At 35.3% G+C, this 20,041-nt stretch overlaps 2 protein-coding genes across 4 annotated transcripts; both read right to left on the reverse strand.

The window, feature by feature from the left end:
- Positions 1–3,949: 3,949 nt before the first annotated feature.
- Positions 3,950–7,386, reverse strand: LOC149179281 (heparanase-like protein 3). 2 transcript variants are annotated; one of them, XR_016258253.1, is made up of 3 exons: positions 7,074–7,386; positions 6,270–6,868; positions 3,950–6,064 (listed from the first exon to the last, which is right to left on the reverse strand). XR_016258253.1 is itself a non-coding variant. In XM_089420583.1 (2 exons), the coding sequence occupies exons 1-2, from the start codon at positions 7,173–7,175 to the stop codon at positions 6,335–6,337; spliced, it is 636 nt and encodes a 211-aa protein (XP_089276709.1). In that variant the 5' UTR covers positions 7,176–7,386; the 3' UTR covers positions 3,951–6,334. The 2 variants fall into 2 exon arrangements, 1 of the variants encoding a protein (XP_089276709.1); XM_089420583.1 differs by having other exon boundaries at positions 3,951–6,868.
- Positions 7,387–7,524: 138 nt separating this feature from the next.
- LOC149179282 (BURP domain-containing protein 6-like) lies at positions 7,525–9,323 on the reverse strand. 2 transcript variants are annotated; one of them, XM_089420582.1, is made up of 3 exons: positions 9,234–9,323; positions 8,895–8,963; positions 7,525–8,801 (listed from the first exon to the last, which is right to left on the reverse strand). In XM_089420582.1, the coding sequence occupies exons 2-3, from the start codon at positions 8,940–8,942 to the stop codon at positions 7,857–7,859; spliced, it is 993 nt and encodes a 330-aa protein (XP_089276708.1). In that variant the 5' UTR covers positions 8,943–8,963; positions 9,234–9,323; the 3' UTR covers positions 7,525–7,856. The 2 variants fall into 2 exon arrangements, with proteins under 2 accessions (XP_089276708.1, XP_089276707.1); XM_089420581.1 differs by having other exon boundaries at positions 9,180–9,298.
- Between the last annotated feature and the right edge of the window lie 10,718 nt (positions 9,324–20,041).

Raw genomic sequence — 20,041 nt, forward strand, 5'->3', positions numbered from 1 at the left:
TGGAGGAGAAACAATTATATGCAAAAAGATCCAAATGTTTCTTTGGAGTCCAGGAGGTGGAATATTTGGGTCATATTGTATCTCATGAAGGAGTTAAGGTAGACCCTAGCAAAATTAAAGCCATTAAGGAATGGAAAATCCCCACATCCATAAAGCATCTGCGAGGATTTCTTGGGTTGACAGGGTATTATCGCAAGTTTGTTAAGAATTATGGGAGAATAGCAGCACCTCTAACAACATTATTGAAGAAAGATTCATTTTCATGGACTCCGGAAGCAACAAAGGCCTTTGAACATCTTAAAGAGGCAATGTGCCAAGCACCGGTCTTAGCTACACCGGACTTCACAAAAACCTTTATTGTGGAATGTGATGCTTCAGGAAATGGAATTGGTGCTGTTCTAATGCAAGATGAAAGACCCATTGCTTTTGAAAGTCGTCCAATCAAGGGAAAGTTTTTAAGCAAAGCTATTTATGAGAAGGAAATGTTGGCAATACTCCATGCACTTAAGAAATGGCGACCCTACCTAATGGGAAGACACTTCAAGGTAAAAACGGATCATGATAGCCTTAAATACTTTTTAGAACAAAGATTATCCTCTGAAGAGCAACAAAAGTGGGTCACCAAGATGTTGGGTTATGACTTTGAAATCATCTACAAAAAAGGGAAGCAAAATGTGGTGGCAGATGCACTCTCAAGAAAGGATGAGGATGTGGAAGCATGGTTGTGTGCCATTTCTATTATCCAACCAGATTGGATAAACGAAGCAAGGGAGGAATGGAAGAATGACGAAGAAGTGTGGGCACTTATTCGAAAGCTACAACAAGATTCCAGTACTTCTGATACATTTAGCTGGAAAAATGATTCGTTATGGTACAAAGATCGCTTATACCTCTGTAAGAATTCCAAGCTAAAACAAAAGATTCTTATGGAATTGCACACTTCTCCCTTAGGAGGGCACTCAGGATTTTTAAAAACTTACCACAGGGTTAAGAAGGAATTTTTTTGGGATGGCCTTAAATCAGATATTCAAAAGTTTGTGGCGGAATGTTTGGTTTGCCAGCAAAATAAAGTTGAAACAATTAAGACACCGGGTCTGTTACAACCTTTATCCATTCCAAACCAACGTTGGGAGGAGGTTTCAATGGATTTTATCACAGGTTTACCCAAGTCTGAGGGAAAGAGTGTCATCATGGTGGTAGTTGACAGACTTACCAAGTATGCACACTTTTGTGCATTATCACATCCATTTAAAGCCAGTACAGTTTCTACTGCATTTATGGAAACAGTTCAAAAGCTACATGGAAACCCAAAGATTATTGTAAGTGACAGAGATCCCATTTTCACTGGAAATTTTTGGACAGAATTATTTTCTTCTCTTGGTACTCAGTTAGCTCATAGCTCATCTTATCATCCTCAATCTGATGGGCAAACTGAGATAGTAAACAAATGTTTGGAAGGATATCTTCGTTGCTTTGTATCTGATAAACAGACACAATGGGTCAAATGGTTGCCTCTGGCTGAATGGTGGTATAACACTTCCTTCCATACAGCAACAAAAATGACCCCATTTATGGCACTTTATGGGTATCAACCACCATCCATCACATCATATTTAAGAGAAAATTCTAAGGTTCAGGCAGTGGAACATCACATCGAACATCAACAACAAGTCCTCCAACTCTTAAAGGATAACCTTGCGTTGGCACAAAATAGAATGAAACAACAGGCAGATCAACATTGCAGTGAAAGAAGTTTTGATGTAGGTGATTGGGTATTCCTACGGCTACAACCATATAAGCAAATGTCCCTAAAGCAAGCTAAGAAGGATAATAAATTATCACCAAAGTATTATGGTCCGTACAAGGTGTTGCAAAAGATTGGTACTATGGCTTACAAATTGGAGCTTCCTGCAGCTTCTCGATTGCACCCAGTCTTCCATGTTTCATGTTTAAAGAAGGTTATAGGTGACAAGCTCCCAATTCAAACAAAATTGCCAGAACTTGATGAGGAAGGAAAAATTATATTGGAACCGGAAGCAGTCACAGAAACAAGAACTCGACAGCTATGAAATCGATCAATTTCAGAGTATCTTATCAAGTGGAAGAACTTATCCACTGAAGATTCCACATGGGAGGATGAGAATTTTATGCAGAAGTATCCAGAACTACTCAAGCGTTGAGGACAACACTTTTTTGAAGGAGAGGGGCATGTTGGGTCCCTATAATACTAGTGATTACCCCATTACTATTGTAGTTATACCCCTTATTTATACTGTTGTGCCCCTATTACCCCCATATTGTTACTATTGTGCCACATAGAAGCCCACTATTGTTATTGTTGTGCCCTACAATATTATTGTTATGTAGGCTTGGATTGTATTGGGACCACTTAGACTCCTATATATAGAAAGGAGGTATTTTCATTTGTATCATCCAAGAATTGTTCATTTATGTAATGTAAAGGAGGTTGCCCCCTCGAAGAGGCTGAATTCTAAGGCGTTGATCTATCTTTTCTATCTTTTCTTGAGCTGGTTTCATAACACAAGAACTCGACAGCTACGAAATCGATCAATTTCAGAGTATCTTATCAAGTGGAAGAACTTATCTGCTGAAGATTCCACATGGGAGGATGAAAATTTTATGCAGAAGTATCCATAACTACTCAAGCGTTGAGGACAACACTTTTTTGAAGGAGAGGGGCATGTTGGGTCCCTATAATACTAGTGATTACCCCATTACTATTGTAGTTATACCCCTTATTTATATTGTTGTGCCCCTATTACCCCCATATTGTTATTTCTGTGCCCCATAGAATCCCTCTATTGTTATTTTTGTGGCTTTATATTATTATTGTTAGGTCGGCTAGATTATATTGTGACTCCTTAGACTCCTATATATAGAAAGGAGGTTTTGTCATTTGTATCATCCAAGAATTGTTCATTTATGTAATGTAAAGGAGGTTGCCCCCTCGAAGAGGCTGAATTCTAAAGCGTTGATCTTTCTTTTCTATCTTTTCTTGAGCTGGTTTCATAACAGGCAATGGCATAAGAAATAATAGCATAGAAGAAAGAAGTCAAAATTCACGCCACATTGAAGGGCCTGGCTAGGCAGATGAAAGAGGGAGGATATGTGCCTAAGACAAATTTTGTGTTGCAAGATGTTGAGGAGGAAGGTAAGGCAATGGCATAAGAAATAATAGCATAGAAGAAAGAAGTCAAAATTCACGCCACATTGGAGGGCATGGCTAGGCAGATGAAAGAGGGAGGATATGTGCCTAAGAAAAACTTTGTGTTGCAAGATGTTGAGGAGGAAGAGAAAGAATACATTCTATGTGGACACAGCGAGAAGTTGGTCATTGCTTTTGGGCTTATCAATACAACCCCTGGTACATCAATCCAGATAATCAAAAATCTTCACATATGTGGTGATTGCCATGATGCCACCAAATTTATCTCTAAAATTGTTGGGCGAGAAATCATTGTTAGAGATATAAGTCGTTTCCATCATTTCAAGGATAGCTTGTGTTCTTGTGGAGACTACTGGTGATATTGAGTGAAGAGGATTAAGAATCACAATGGCCCATTGATAAACAATACCTTGCACTTAATTGAAGTAATTTAAAATCACAACAATCAAGAAGTGCTTGTGAAAAAGCATCCAATAGACGAAAAATTAGAAGAACCGATATTTGATCCTTTGTGAATTCATTTTCCTAATAAAGATTACTAACATCAGATAATTTGACATAGACATTCTTAAATCTTTTCACCAAGAAAGAACATATCTTGTTCTTAAATCTTTTCACCATCTTGTTCTTAAATCTTTTCACCAAGAAAGAACGTATCTTGTTCTTAAATTTTTTCACCAAGAAAGAACGTATCTTGTATCTTCTTCGATAACCAATTCACCTGTGCCCCACAACAAAACAACCTTTCTATGGGTTTTGCTTTGAACACTTCCCTTATTTGCTACCTTACAAAGGTTTTGAGATAAAGCGTAAGTTATTAAATTTCTTCCTTTAGTTTTTGCTTGGTTCATAATCCAATAAATCTGCAAGTTATCATTTGTAATCTGCCAGATTCTAGGATCAGATAATTTGACATAGAAGTTCTTAAATCTTTTCACCAAGAAAGAACGTATCTTGTATCTTCTTCGATAACCAATTCACCTGTGCCACACAACAAAACAACCTTTCTATGAGTTTTGCTTTGAACACTTCCCTTATTTGCTACCTTACAAAGGTTTTGAGATAAAGCGTAAGTTATTAAATTTCTTCCTTTAGTTTTTGCTTGGTTCATAATCCAATAAATCTGCAAGTAAGTTATCATTTGTAATCTGCCGGATTCTAGGCAATTTTGACCAGAAAAGGTGCAGGGAAGCTCTCCAATAAGTCTGATTCTGGTCAATTTTGACTAGAAAAGGTGCAAGAAAACCCTCCAAAAAGTCCAACAGATAGCCTACAGCATTTCCTTTGAAGGGCTTCCATCCAAAGGACACTCGTTATTGATAACCAGGAATCAGCCTTTGATATATCAAGGTGTATATACCTGGCAATATTAGCAGGCCTAGAAAACACTGGTTCGTGCCTATATTCAACAAATAATTGTCTATTCTAATCTAAAGATAAAAGCATCGATATATTAACAGTTGATTCGCATGAGATGGTGGGATATTCGCATGAGATGGTGGGATATCCAGGCAGTTTTTTCCAAATTAATCAAAAGCTCCTTAAACTGGGTACCGTTTTTCTACTTAAACAAGGCTTTGCCATTTTAAACATGTTCGATTGTTTCAATCCATAAAAGCATCTTGTAGGAGAGTGTTTAGCCATGAACTGTTAATTATGTCACCAGAAATGGTATGATATTGTAATGATTCTCAGGAAATTGTCAGGAAACAGAAAGATTGCTTGTTCACAACATAACTTTAACTTAATCTGAATAAACATTGCAGGAAACTTGCAGCCCGATTTCTGTGAACAATGCTTTAGCATTGCCTCAAACTGATGAAGAAAACTCAGAACATAACAACTTTAACTTAATCCTAAAAAACATTGCAGAAAAAATCATGTATTATACACAGCGAATATATATTTATTGTTTGTTTCCATCCCATGTCTAAACGGTGTCTTTGAGGCCGGGCTTTAGATCCTCACTGTAGAACTTATTGTATTCCAACGAATCCCCTTCAGTTTTTCGAAGCTCCACCACGAAGAGCTAGGGCGTGACTTCGAAAATCTCTGCATCAATGGAGAATACCCAGACCTTTCTCTGCGAAATGCACTCCATTATAGGAGTACAGAGTGCTTCTGTTGATGCTCGACCTCTGCTCTTTGCATAGGATTTGTGCTAGAGCTGGGTGATCAACGGCCTGATCCACGACCTGCACAATCTGCAAGCTCCCTTAATCTAATACGGTCACAGAAGCAAAAGCAAGGTACCTAAACCTGAACATGTAATGCCAGAAATGTAGTCTCGAGGCCACTATGCGAGGAAGAAAATCATACCTATTTAAATCTTTTGCAGGCCTGTATCAATGCCGATGAATTGCGACAAGTCCACGCCCACATTTTTCTCAGAGAGCTTGACGGAAACTGTTTTCTAAGTTCCAAACTTGTGAGCGTGTATTCTCACAATCTGCGAGCTCATCTTACAGCATTCTCTGTATATGCCCAATATTTCTGTGAACATATACACATAAATCCCTAATTGCTGCATGCTGGCAATTGAACATCTGGAAGAGACACAAATGCAATAGAGAGAGGTGCTACAGAAATACGTTTGTCGGCATCAACAATCATCAACTCTAAAGAAGGTATCTCACCCTCAGGGGTCACATAAAGAATTTTCCCATTGAGAAGCATAGTTTGGCTGTTGAGATTACCATCTTTAGCTGTCAAATGATACTTCAGTGTCGATCTTGCAATCAAATTCCTCAGCTCCTTGGCATTTGAAAACTTCAAGACTGTATCAATTTCTTCTGTGAAAATTCATAAAATGGTAGAGAGTTGCACAGAGGTACGAGTGTCCCTACTAAAGTTGATCAACAGTAAAGTGATTCCTCTCTGGTTGTGAAAAAATGACCACACAGAAAGATTAGATGGAGTCGTTAAAAGAAAGAAAGAAAAGTGGGTTTCATATTAATACCCTAATTCGTTTTACCACATCCATACTGCTGCTAAGTATGCATTCAATGAGCAAATGATTGGACAGAATATCGAATGCAACAAATAATAAACTAACTAAAACCCTGGTTTCTGTCCTCTTTACCGAAGTGAGTGGTTTCTTTTGAAAATCCTTGTAAATCTGTTTCAGAATCTTATCACTGAATTACATCAGCTGGACACTGCTTCGAACTGATGCTCAGCATTCTCTGTATATGCCCAATATTTCTGTGAACATATACACAGCAGAGAACACAAGTGTGATGGCCAGCATTCTCTGTATATGCCCAATATTTCTGTGAACATATACACAGCAGAGAACACAAGTGCGATGGCGTCGAGATGCAGTGATGGTTGCCCCATTTCGCAAGCAGTAGAAAGAGACACAAATGCAATAGAGAGAGGTGCTATAGAAATAAGTTTGTCGGCATCAACAGCCATCAACTCTAAAGAAGGTATCTCACCCTCAGGGGTCACATAAAGAATTTTCCCATTGAGAAGCATAGTTTGGCTGTTGAGATTACCATCTTTAGCTGTCAAATGATACTTCAGTGTCGATCTTGCAATCAAATTCCTCAGCTCCTTGGCATTTGAAAACTTCAAGACTGTATCAATTTTTTCTGCGAAAATTCCTAAAATGGTAAAGAGTTGCACAGAGGTACGAGTGTCCCTACTAAAGTTGATCAACAGTAAAGTGATTCCTCTCTGGTTGTGAAAAAATGACCACACAGAAAGATTAGATGGAGTCGTTAAAAGAAAGAAAGAAAAGTGGGTTTCATATTAATACCCTAATTCGTTTCAGCACATCCATACTGCTGCTAAGCATGCATTCAATGAGCAAATGATTGGACAGAGTATCGAATGCAACAAATAATAAACTAACTAAAACCCTGGTTTCTGTCCTCTTTACCGAAGTGAGTGGTTTCTTGTGAAAATCCTTGTAAATCTGTTTCAGAATCTTATCACGCTGAATTACATCAGCTGCATACTGCTTCGAACTGATGCTCAGCATTCTCTGTATATGCCCAATATTTCTATGAACATATACACAGCAGAGAACACAAGTGCGATGGCCAGCATTCTCTGTATATGCCCAATATTTCTGTGAACATATACACAGCAGAGAACACGTCAAATGCGAATGCGTTAATGGTCAAATGCGAATGCGTTATATGCTGCCGAATAATAAGTCCCCCAAAACATTTAATTTGAAAACATTGTGGTAAATAATTAATGTTTTCTAAAGTAGCTGTTGTGTGTGCTATCTCGTTAGCAAAGAATTTACATTTAACTACTGATAGAAAATAATTAAAATGTATAAAGTCAACCCTGAAACTTTATAGTTTTCCATGTTCATCATATTAATTTGCACAACACACATATTTTCATTATTGTCATAAAAACATTATACAAAATACAACGACTAACATAGATGGTCATAGCCACTATTGTGGGGCGGATGGTCCATAGGCCGGCCCCCTTATAATTTACAATAGGCGACGGAAGGTGTTCGCCCACTATGGGACTTCCTTGGATATGATTTTATTATAATGTGGTGCCGTCGTTATTTTATTTACGACAGTCCATGTATATCTTATGGCGCCGTAAAAGCGGGGCACTATAGGCTTGATCTTCTCGTAGAATACAGAGAAGGAGAAGACCAATACACACTAGAGATGATACGATAGAGAATCTAGTTGACAGGGACCCAGAGAATGTTTTCGCCGGACAGGGTGTGGCAGATGGGTGCACCACCGGGCTTGACATTGAGAAATCTGAATGCCAAGTGTTGAGGATTCCACGCACTCGTGTCACTGTGACACACCGCCGCTACCTCTCCAGTGCTGCCATCGTCGCCCTTGAGAGACACCCACGCAGCGGTGGTATGGTGACTTTGATGGCAATAGTACACAGCGTATGGATATATCAGGGTGTGACAAATCACTGACTTTAAGCCGGATTTGCTCTGGAAAGGAATGCCAGTGATAGTATATCGCTGAGAGTTGAGGTTGCAGGTATTCGTCTCCAACACACTCACGCCACTGGTCCCCAAAGTAGATGTGGCATAATCAATCATGGATTCCAACGACGTTGGGCAATATTTGATCTCTCCACTAATTGCGGGACTTTCACACAGTTGTAAAGTGTGCTTCATAGCACGAGCTGCGTAGGATCCTTGGGATATGTTGAGCATTTCCAAGGCTACTGAGAGTTTATCAGACGAGAATGGAATAGCTTCAGCTAAACGACGCGGAAGGAAGAATATTCTACTGTCCGGGCTTGATGTCTTCAGATTTTTTCTGTAGAGCGTCAACTTTGCTCCAGTGCGCAAGTCCTCCTCCAGGAAAAACATCGCCGACAAGGAAGGGTCGTCTTTGTCCTCTGCCGCGTAAACGATTCCTGTCGCCAGCCCTATTTTGCGGCCAAGTTGAGATGTAAGGGCAGGTTCTCCCGTAGAAACTTTGTTGCCCTCTCTTATCGCGTTCAGCAGTTCCGACGTTTTCTGGGATGAGAAAGGGAAAATGAGTTGCTGCAGAGCATCAGGAATGGGCGTCGTTGGCAACTTGCGATGCCAGTAACTCAGTGTCGGAGATGCACAAGACTCAGCCTGCACTTCTTCACTGCCCACTGCGACATACTGATATCCGCATGCCACAATAGATGTATAAATGTCAGTTATACATGAAGGCATATGAAAAGTCGTATAAGTGCTTACACATCGAAAACTTACCAGCAGAACAAGAACGAGGGCAGTAGAAAACCACATGTTGCATGCCATGAAAGCAAATGAAAGCAAATCCTACAAAACGCAGCTCAAAGATTTTCACATATCAATAAAACTAAGGAACTACCCATAATTCGAGAAGCAATCATGTTAACAAGTCGAATATTAAATAATTAACAGCCCAACACAGTTTTTGGCAAACTAAAGTCTCGACAATAAGACTATTGATTCCAATCTAACGCAATAATGTAGCCAGAAATATCATCTGTCCAAGAGTTAAAATGACTCAGCTGCAATAATTCCAAGCAAATGCAGAAAGCATTCATCAATTTAGGCCAGAGATACCTTCAAAAGAGTATTATCCTGAATCACGTTGATCAGTTTGCGTGTGGCTACGACTAACAACGCTGAAACATAAATAGGCAAGGCAGTGTCGAGGCAGGCGCCCAAAAGCCTTCTCGGTCATCTGGATGGGCATCGATGGATGAATACGTTCAACCGCTCACTGTCAAACGCGTCGGTATCATGACCCATAATTACACCATGGTTTGTCTCACTCAACTATGTTAAAATTAACAATTAACTGTCATCGTCAATCTAATACTAAGTCGATTGTGGGTTAATATTGTTTATTGAATATTATTTTATTTTATTCTCATTCAGTGATAATATGGAAGGATAGTGATTTATTTGGGTTACAGTTATCAAGTTTCGAATTCAAATCTGATTAGGTATGAAAAAAATTGACTCTTTTGGGAAAAAACTAGGAGTATACTTTTTATAAATATTTTTTTTTTTTCACTAGAAAATAAAACTAACTACCTCTCCAACATTGATCCATAGTGCTCAAAATGTTATAGACATTTTTAGTTTAAAATATAGTCTAAAATTGCTAAAAAACAGAATGTATCAAAATGTTATTATTATATATTAATGGAGAAAAATATAATTTCCCATCAAAATTTAAAAATGTCATTGGCAAAATTTCCCATCAAAATTTAAAAATTCAAATCACCCTGAAGAGGTTACTCAAGTAGCATTGAGACCTTCTCTTCACAAGGAATCTTCAATGTAGCTCCCTTGTGTTATTTATCAAGCCTTATTTTGTATCTACCTCTATCAGTGAGTTTGGCCTGTACCACCATGTTAGTGAGGAAGTCTGTTGCTTCCCATGCATCTTGCTAGAGTTTTTGGATCTCTGAGGTGGAAGAAATTGCTCGGTTTTCTTTCTTCAAACTTGAATCGGATTTCTTTTGCAAGTTGAGTTAGCATTGGATTTCTTTTGCAGATTGAGCTAGCATTGGAAGATCGCTCTCAGCATCACTCTGTATGCAACAAGAACCTCCTTCGTCATTGTTTCTTCCCACTCCTCCCTCAACTGCCTAGCATTTTCATTCACAGTTGGCATTTGCATTCACAATTAACAAACATGAACTACCTATCATTTGTATTCACAATTAACAAACATGAACTACCTATCATTTGTATTCACAATTAACAAACAAGAAACAAGAACAACCTAGCATTTGCATTCACAATTAACAAGCAACAAACAAGAACAACTTAATAATCAAAATCACATGTTACCGAGGTGGAAATGGAGATCCCTCGTTTTAAGTTTGGGCGTGGGAAATTTGTCCACCTTAATCTGCAGCTTTCATAGTATCTAAGTAAGCCTCTAAGAAAAAGGACATGATGTTTCTGATTAGCAAGCGACAGACTCAGTAAACAAGCCGCATATATTTTCTTGAAAAAAACTATATATTACCAGCGAGCTTCGAAACTACACGAGACTCTCTTCTAGGGTGCATTTTTCTGCGAGCCTATTCATCTCATTGTAGTAGCAATGCAAGCAAGACAAATAATCACTAATCCCATAAGCTTGCGCAATGACAGTTGCAGGTGCAAATTTGGCATGGCTTGCAACTTCACATAGGAGAGCAGTTGTGATCCCTGAATATGTATTACAATCCCAAATAAACTCCACAATGAAAGAGCATCGTATTAATGATAAAATTACTTATTTATACATGTGTAATATAGGTACGAGATAGTTGTGTCTAGGTAACTTATTAATTGTAAAAAATGAATGTAAAACTAATTACATATTGTACAATAACAATCCCGAAGGATTAGTTAACACCCCCCCTTAATCCGAAGGGACATCTGCCATGCCGAGTAACATTCTGAACTTTTCAAACTTTTCATGTCCTAGTGACTTTGTAAATATGTCTGTGATCTGCTCTGAAGTAGGACAATGTGTCAGATGAATAACTTTGGCCTCTACATAGTGTCGAATCAAGTGATATTTGGTGTTAATATGCTTGCTTTGATCATGAGACTTTGGATTATTGGCCAACTGAATTGCAGAAGAATTGTCAACGAGTAGTGGAGTTGAAGCTTTTTGTTTCTCCTGCAAGTCTTCAAGTATTTTGCAAAGCCAAATGATTTCTTTTGTAGCTTGAGTTGCTGCAACATATTCGAATTCGGTGGTAGAATCAACAGGAACGGATTTCTTGTGTGATCTCCAACTAATGGTTGTTAATCCAAGACTCATCAAATAACCAGAAGTAGAGACTCCATTCTCCTTATCTCCATCAAAATTTGAATCTAAATAACTAGTGAGATGGAAATCTGCAACTTTTAAATATTTGATGCCATATGTTCGAGTGCCTTTCAAACACTTGAGCACTCGCTTTGTTGCATTCCAATGACCTTCACATGGCTTATGCATGAACCTGGAAAGTATCCCTACAACAAAAGTTATGTCAGGTCGAGTAGTAGTTAGAAAATTCAAACTTCCAACAAGTTGCATGTACTTTGTTGGATCTTCAAACATACTTCCTTCAGTGGAAGTAAGCTTCAAATTCTGCTCCATAGGAGTAGTGACGGGATTACAATCAGGCATCCCAAATATGTCCAATAGCTATCCAATATAATTTTTCTGAGAAATGAAAATGGATTTGGGTTTCTGATCAACTTCAATCCCTAAATAATAATGTAATAAACCCAAATCTGTCATGTCAAAAACTTTTAATAATTCTCTTTTAATGGACGCTATATAGTCATCATTGTTTCTTGTGATCATCAAATCATCTACATACACAACCAAATATACAACTGAATTTCCAATTTTCTTAACAAAAAGAGTTGCATCATCCAGATCAAACAAATTATAATTCAACTTGAGAAGGTGTTCAGTTAATTTTTCATACCATGCACGAGAGGTTTGTTTCATTCCATACAAAGCCTTAACCAACTTACATACCTTTTTCTCTTTGCCTTTAACAGCAAAACCTTCGGGCTAAAACATATAAACATCCTCCTTCAAATCGCCATTCAAAAAAGTTGTTTTAACATCCATATGGTGTATCTTCTAGCTATTCTGAGTTGTAAGAGAAAACAAAGTTCTAGTCGTGCCCCATTTTGCTGTAGGAGAAAATGTCTCTGTGTAGTCAACACCTTCCTTCTCAGCATATCCTTTTGCTACAAGCCTTGCCTTGTATTTATGAAGTGAACCATCTGGTTTGTATTTGATCTTATACACCCATTTGCAACCAATGTGTTTGACACCTGCAGGAGGATCCACTAACCTCCAAGTTCCATTCTTAATAAGTGCATCATATTCCTTTTGCATTTCATCCTTCCATTCATCACAATTAGCAACTTCTTCAAAAGAATTAGGTTCGCTAATTGTACAATAATTGAATTCACAATCATGAGAAACATTGCCTGAATCACCTTTAGAAGACATTCATGTTTCAAAATCATCATACATGCTTGGAACTTTTTGAGCACGTGTAGATCTTCGTAAAGGTTACTGAAGTGGTTGTGATGGTTGTTCATCCTGAAGTACAGATTCTTCAAGAACACTTTCTAACCCTGTAGAAACAACACTATCTTCCAAGTTTTCTTCAGCAGAAACATCCTCATGAGTCAAATATGGAAAAACCACAGACCGATCCAGAATGGGAACCCCCCCTTCAGTGTGTGGAACATCATTATTAGATTCAAAATAGAACTTATTAGATGCAAATTTCTCCAAATGAATCAGTTTCCTATCAACAGTGGAATTATCCTTATCTCATTCAAGGAAAATAACATCTCTAGAAAGAATGAATTTTTTATTTTCTTCATCATACAACCTATATGCTTTGGAAGTAGCAGAATATCCCAAGAAAATATATTTGCGACTCCTAGCACCCAATTTGTTGCATTGATGTTTGGGAATTAATGCATAGCATAGAGAAGCAAAGACTCTAAAATTTTGAACAACAAGAAGACGATTATACCACATTTCATAAGGAGATTTATTATTGATGATAGAAGAAGGACAACGATTGCGAATATAAGTTGCACAAAGAATTGCTTCTCCCCAAAACATCAACTTAACATTCTTAAAGAACATCATAGATCTAACCATATTAAGCAAAGTTATATTCATACATTCTGCAACGCCATTATGTTGTGGATTATAAGGTATGGTAGTCTGATGTTTGATTCCATTGTCCTTCAAATATTGTTCAAAAACATGAGAAGTATACTCTCCACCGTTATCAGTTCTGAGAATGCCTATATTCTATTGAGTTTCATTTTTAATCATCAAATGAAAAGTTTTAAAAACTTCAAACACTTGTGACTTATTCTTCAACAAATACACCCAACACATTCTCAAGTAATCATCAATAAATGTCAGCACATATTTATTTCCATTGGCAGTTGCAACATGCATAGGTCCACATAAATTTGAATGTATAAGACCTAATTTTCGTGAAGCTCTAAAAGAAGAACTATGAAAAGGTTGTTTACAATGTTTTCCCAAAATACAAGCATCACAAGGTGTAATCTTTCTTGGAAATGTCAGAAGACCTTCAATACCTTGCTTTTTCATAATTTTGATCCTGCCATAATTGATGTGACCAAATCGAGCATGCCACAACAAGTCGGGAGATAGGATATCACTTTGTTGCGTCAAAAAAGTAGAAATTTCACGAGAATTAGTAGATGAAGTACCATTTAACTTTAAAAATGTATCTTCTTCCAGACCATTCATAATAACTGCATGATCAGTTACTCTTCTTATCTCGATGATGCCATCAAATATATGAATAGAATGCCCCTGCTGCCGAATATGGATAAGAGACATCAAATTTCGTTGAGACTATGGAATATAAAGTACATCGTGTAGAACATAATATGAAAGATTTGGTATCTTCAAATGAATAGACCCAATGCCATGTGGTTTGATATGAGACTTATCAGCAAAGTAAATAACACCATCAATATCATCACTAAAAGTTTCAAAAAAATCTCGCCTACATGTCATATGACAAGTGGCTCATGAATCCAAAATCCAACTATCTTGCCATGAAGAAAATACAGTGTTGAAAACATCAATAGTATTAAAATTATAGTGAGAAACAATGTAATGTGCTGACTCTGATGATTTTCCCTTATCTGGTGGTGGTTGATATTTCTTTTCATTCAACTATTCTCTCCTTTCACTGACTTTCTCCGAAGGGATTTTACAGTTAGTAGCAGTATGACCAATTTTACCACATCTAAAACATTTGATCATTGGTCTATCCTTAAAATTCCATTGTTGTCTATCTCCCTGATTACTTCCCCCCCTGCCTCTATAATTTCTCCTACCACGGTCTCTACTACTTTTATCACCTCTAGAAGTTTGAGCATGAGACTTCTGATCCTTTTGTGCAAGGCACAAAGTTTCTACATTAGATTTAGGTGGAGCCTCTTTCTTCCCAAAGGCTTTTTCTTTTTCAGGTATTTTTCTTACTAGTTTATCAAATGTAATGTCTTTTAATTGCCCACTAGCTTGGAGAGATTCCAAATAGTGTGAATAGATAGGGTGAAGAACTTTTATAAAAGTCGTAAGTTGTAAATCTACTTTAAATCCAGTGGCTTCTATATCATGAAAAATGGATTTTATTTCAAAGGTACTTTTGAAAGGATCCATATCCTTCATCTCCAAATTAAACAAATTTAACAATAACTGAACAATTTCGAGTTCTGAGTGTGAATCATACAATTATTTGAATTTCTTTAATGCTTCAAATGCAGTACCACATGAAATGATATATCGGCACTCTTCTGTCACCGATGCAATTATTAATGCATATGCCTTGTTGTCTTTTGTCTCCCAAATTGCACACTACTTCTCATTATTAGGCAGGTCTGGTGCAATTGCTTTTCCGTCACTATCCTTCTTGCCTTGAAAAACTTCCCACAAATCATTAAAAACAAGGGCACTTTTAATTTTTCTAAACCACTCTTGATAATTTTCCTTTCCATTAAGAACAACTCCAACTATGGAAACTATTGAAGTCATAATTTTTGTGCAGTCAAATATTCTTCAAATCGTTTCAAATTCAAAATATATGCAATACTTCTGAAAAGATATAAAAAAAATTTCCTCTTGTTTCAAACAAAGTTGGCTCTATGGTTTACTGGTAAGTTTCAAAAATGTGTTAAAAATAGCCTACTAAAGAGCTAGGTTCAAATCTTATTAGCCTCCAAATATTTTATTTTACTGTGATTAAACTCTGGTCCTTCAGAAATTTTATTGTAATTAAACTCCTATTTATTGTCGTAAATGCAAATACTATCCTTCACAAATTTTATTGTGATTAAACTCTTGTTTACTATAGTAAATGCAAATACTATACTTCAGAAATTTCACTGTAAGTAAACTCCCCTTTGATGCAGTAAATGCAAATAAAGCCTCACCTCCCAAAATTAAAACAACAAGTGGCCCTTGGATACATGGAACTTAGACTTTTAACAAACAATCCAACAATTATTGGTATTCGACTCAATATTGGAAATTTTTATTGAGAACAACAAGCACTTAAAACTCCAACATGTGTTCTAACTTCCAAGGATATGTTAAAAAAAAATCTGCATACCACTGAATTTCTCCAATTGTCTTTCATTATGACGAAAATTTATAAAACTTACAAAGAATCAATAGTTTGAGTGTCCCACTGGGCTAACTGTATGTTGCATTCAGCTATCCTCACAATCTTCATGCTATGTGTCTCCTTTACGCCATAGGCTTCAAATATATGGAGTTTAGAAACAACTCAATTGGGGCTCTGATACCACTGTACAAGCCCAAATAAACTCCACAATGAAATAGAACAATGAAAGAGCATCATATTAATGATAAAATTACTTATTTATACATGTGCAATATAGGTACGAGACACTTGTGTCTCGGTAACTTATTAACTGTAAAAAACGAATGTAAACTAATTACATATTGTACAATAACAATCCCGAAAGATTAGTTGACAGTACAAATGGTGAGTAGCTACCAAGGATGGACGTTGATGGTAGGGAAACTACTTGCTTGGGTGTTCTTTCTCTGTCGTTGCAGTAAAGGCAAAGACATAAATGGAAGTGATCCTCGAGTGGCAAGAAAATATAAAAATAAACAAGAAGCAGCAGTTATCAGCTAAGGGATTAGTAGAGGAGGCATGTGGGATGCATGCAAGCCATGCATGCCTACCCCCAAGTTTTTTCTTTTTATTTGCATGGACAGTTCAATGCCAACATTTACCTGTCATGTGTGCCCGAGGCCTCACCCATTCGTCTGCGGCTGGTGAAACGTGTTGCCCATATTTAACTCTTTCCACTTGGACGTGGAAATATTTCATGATGAAAAAGGGTATATTTTATCATCAACAAATGCAGTGCAACTCCATTTGTGTGTTTTGTTGTATTAGAGCATGACATGAAGCATCATATATCGACTCCATTTCTGTGTTTTGTTGTTTTAGAGCATGACATGAAGCATCATATATCAGTCTATTTGAAGACAATCAAAGTATGCGAGACACAACCATTATGCATCACACGACGTCCTGTTTAATGCTTTTGTCTATCATCGTTTGGGGACACTCGCCTACGAGCTCTCGTGTGAGCGACTCGCCATCCATTTTGGTGAGTGGCAACAACAGGTTTTGAATTTACAATTAACTATGTCGTTCAATTTGACCCTATTTAGAGCTTTGGTAGTTTTAACATTTGATGTTATTCTACAGTCAAAGCATTTTGACCTTTAACTCTCTCCACGTGGACGTGGAAAAATATTCTATTTTTTTCAATGTAATGGTGGTTCACCTAATCTACGTTAGTGAGTAGTAACACGAGGCTTATCTTAGTCACCCGTGACCAACTATTATCCTTTTGAATTTTAGTGAGGTAGGCAAACCTCTGGCCATGTGACCACCAATTTGAATTTGAGTGGAGTGGAGAAAGCTCAGGACTTAAATGTCACTCCCTCGTTAATAAATAATACTTAGCCTTTAAGTTTACATAGTTTTTTTATAACATTTCGTCAACTTGAATTTATTTAATGATTATTTAGATGTTTGCATTGCTTAATTATTAACTTTTCAAAGAAATTTTTTGTTTTTTAAGAGTAGAGTAAGCTAATTAATTTATGTTAATTAAATTATTATTTTCATTTTATTGGTGCCCTCAAATACCTATTTTAATTAGATTTTATAATATTAACATTTAATATATTAAAAATATATTTTATAATATTGGTATTTAACATTTTTAAATGTATAAATGCAAAAAAAATCATAAATTTAATTTAAAAATGGTTATAATTCCATTGTAATATTAACATATTAAATAGAGTAAAGTGATTGTAATTCCATTGTAAATTTACTATATTTCCTATCCAATAAAGTGATATATATCACTTTAGATATTCCCCTGGATATATATCTTCATCTTCATTCAACTTTAGATATTAGCCTTAGATATCTCATTCAAGTGGGTATCATCCCTACATTATGAAAGCATTGTGTCGTGTCAATATTTCCTATCCAATAAAGTGATTAATTATCACTTTAGATTTGGGCCCTGGATATATATCTTCATCTTCATTCAAGTTTAGATATCAGCCTTAGATATCTCATTCATGTGGGTATCATCGCTACATTATGAAAGCATTGTGTCATGTCAATGGTAAGGTTACATTAATTATACGACATCGACATCCAAGCTGACTCGCGTGGGCTACACTTAGAGATATCTCATTCACGTCGGTATCTTCGCTACATGTGTAATATATGTGTCATTCAAGTGGGTATCTTCGCTACATATTTTATATGTGTCATGTAATTGGCAACGGCAATTTTGTGTACAAACAATGAGTAGTGAAATTTTTTTTTTTTAATTGTTATTTTTTTATTATTTAAAAAATATTTAAATTTGATATTTAATTTTTTAAGATATATTTAATTTATATAATTTAAATATATTATTTTTAATATATAATTAATTTAAAATAAAATTTATGAAAAATAATAAAAAATATTAAGATAAAAAAATCTAAAGATATTTATTTATTTTTTATTATGCTTTTGAATATTTTCAAATTTAATTTATAAAAAAGAATTATGATATTTTGTTTTTATCAAGTTTTTTTATACTTGTTAATTTAATTTATTGTCAATTGATAAGTTTTATTTAAAGATGGCATCAATAAAATACATGTGGTTGGTTGATTTTGAGAAAATTTCAAAAAAAGATCATAAAATATATTAGTATAGATCCATCTTAATCACGGAAGTAGAGGGATCAAATCCCTCTTGAGGTGCAAACCCTTTCAAACTGTAAAACTTAGAAAAATTTCATCTCTTGAGACATTTGCTATATTCATGGTTTATGGTTTTTTACTAATTAAATTGCATTTTTGAATGAATATATAGACTCGATGTCTTCAATTTCTAGATTTTAGACAAAATTGACCTAATAAATATACTTCAAAAAGGATCACAATGTAAATTAGTGAGACACATGTTTTAAGTATTAAATTTATTTTTTTCAATTACTTTTATGTAATATATACATAGTTTTTTAAGCCATATATAATATATGCATAGTTGATATTAAAATATTTTACTTAACATGAACATTGAAATATTATATTTATAAATTACATTTTTCACATTAAAATGTTTATTTATTTTTTATTAATATTTTTTTGAAATATATGTCAATATTACTTAACCTAATATTTTATTTATAATTCATATTATTTTTTTATTAATAGTATTTTTTAAATGCAATATATTACTTTCATATTAAAAATTAAATGAATTGTATATATTTCTCTTATTCCGAAGCAATTGAACTTTTTTACTTCCAAAAAAAATTGAAAAAAAAAATCTATATATATCAAGTTGATGTCCAAACAAATTATTTAAGATGGATATTAATAGTTTATTTAAGTCCATACTAAAATACTTTAGAAAGTAAAAGAATTATACATCTTTCTCACACTAAAAAATGAAAATATAAGATTTTTGTCTTTTTAATTAGTTGATATAAAATTACGTTACCTAGTTATTTATGGAGTGAAATATTTTTATTGTGTATTTGTCACCTTCATATTGGGTGGTAATATCAACAATGGAATCATGATACTTGATTATTTATGGTTAACAATGAGAGTGAAATATTTTTATAGTGTCTTTGTCTCCTTCATCTTGGGTGGTAATATCAACAATGAAATTATGTTATTGTTATTTACGGCTAAGAGTGAGAGTGAGAATATTGATGTTTTATAATACCTTTAGTTAAAAGTAACCAAATATTTATATTCATTTTTATTTTTCATTATAGCGAACATTATTCTTTTTATTTAAAGAATATTTCATTTTTATTTTAAAATGGATATTTGTCAACTCCACTTTGAGTACAGACTAAATCACACATCCTCTCATACTAATGTGTAGAATACACACAATAACCATAATTTCATGATTGTAACTTCATTTCATTGATCTAAACAACATAGTTGTTACAGGATTAGTTTAGTTTTTCTTCACGTTGAGGATTTGTCATTGAGGATGTTGAAGGAATGAAGAAGTTTTTATTCACAGCTGAGGATTTTTCCTTGATGATATTGAAGGAATGAAGAAGTGGACTTCTATAGGAAGACTCCAATTTTGGAAAAAGACTATGAACTCCAATTTGCTCAACAAAAACACTGTGGACTCCTATAAATTTAGGCTAAAGATATATTCAAAATAGTATTATCCTTAATCACATTCACTACGTTTGTGTGTGGTTACGACTAACAACGCATAAACCTAAATAGGCAAGGC

The sequence above is a fragment of the Pinus tabuliformis genome, chromosome 4_1 (assembly GCF_031772625.1).
Source record: "Pinus tabuliformis cultivar Carrire ecotype Pingquan chromosome 4_1, CPIR1, whole genome shotgun sequence".
NCBI lineage: Eukaryota > Viridiplantae > Streptophyta > Pinopsida > Pinales > Pinaceae > Pinus > Pinus tabuliformis.

What these genes read in the sequence shown, in the direction of transcription:
- LOC149179281 (XM_089420583.1), bottom strand. Translation starts at nt 7,175, where the DNA reads ATGCTGAGCATCAGTTCGAAGCAGTATGCAGCTGATGTAATTCAGCGT. An exon ending in ACAAGAAACCACTCACTTCG is followed by an intron (nt 6,869 to 7,073) that starts GTAAAGAGGACA and finishes TTTCACAACCAG; the next exon opens with AGAGGAATCACTTTACTGTT.
- LOC149179282 (XM_089420582.1), bottom strand. Translation starts at nt 8,942, where the DNA reads ATGGCATGCAACATGTGGTTTTCTACTGCCCTCGTTCTTGTTCTGCTG. An exon ending in CCCTCGTTCTTGTTCTGCTG is followed by an intron (nt 8,802 to 8,894) that starts GTAAGTTTTCGA and finishes TGCGGATATCAG; the next exon opens with TATGTCGCAGTGGGCAGTGA.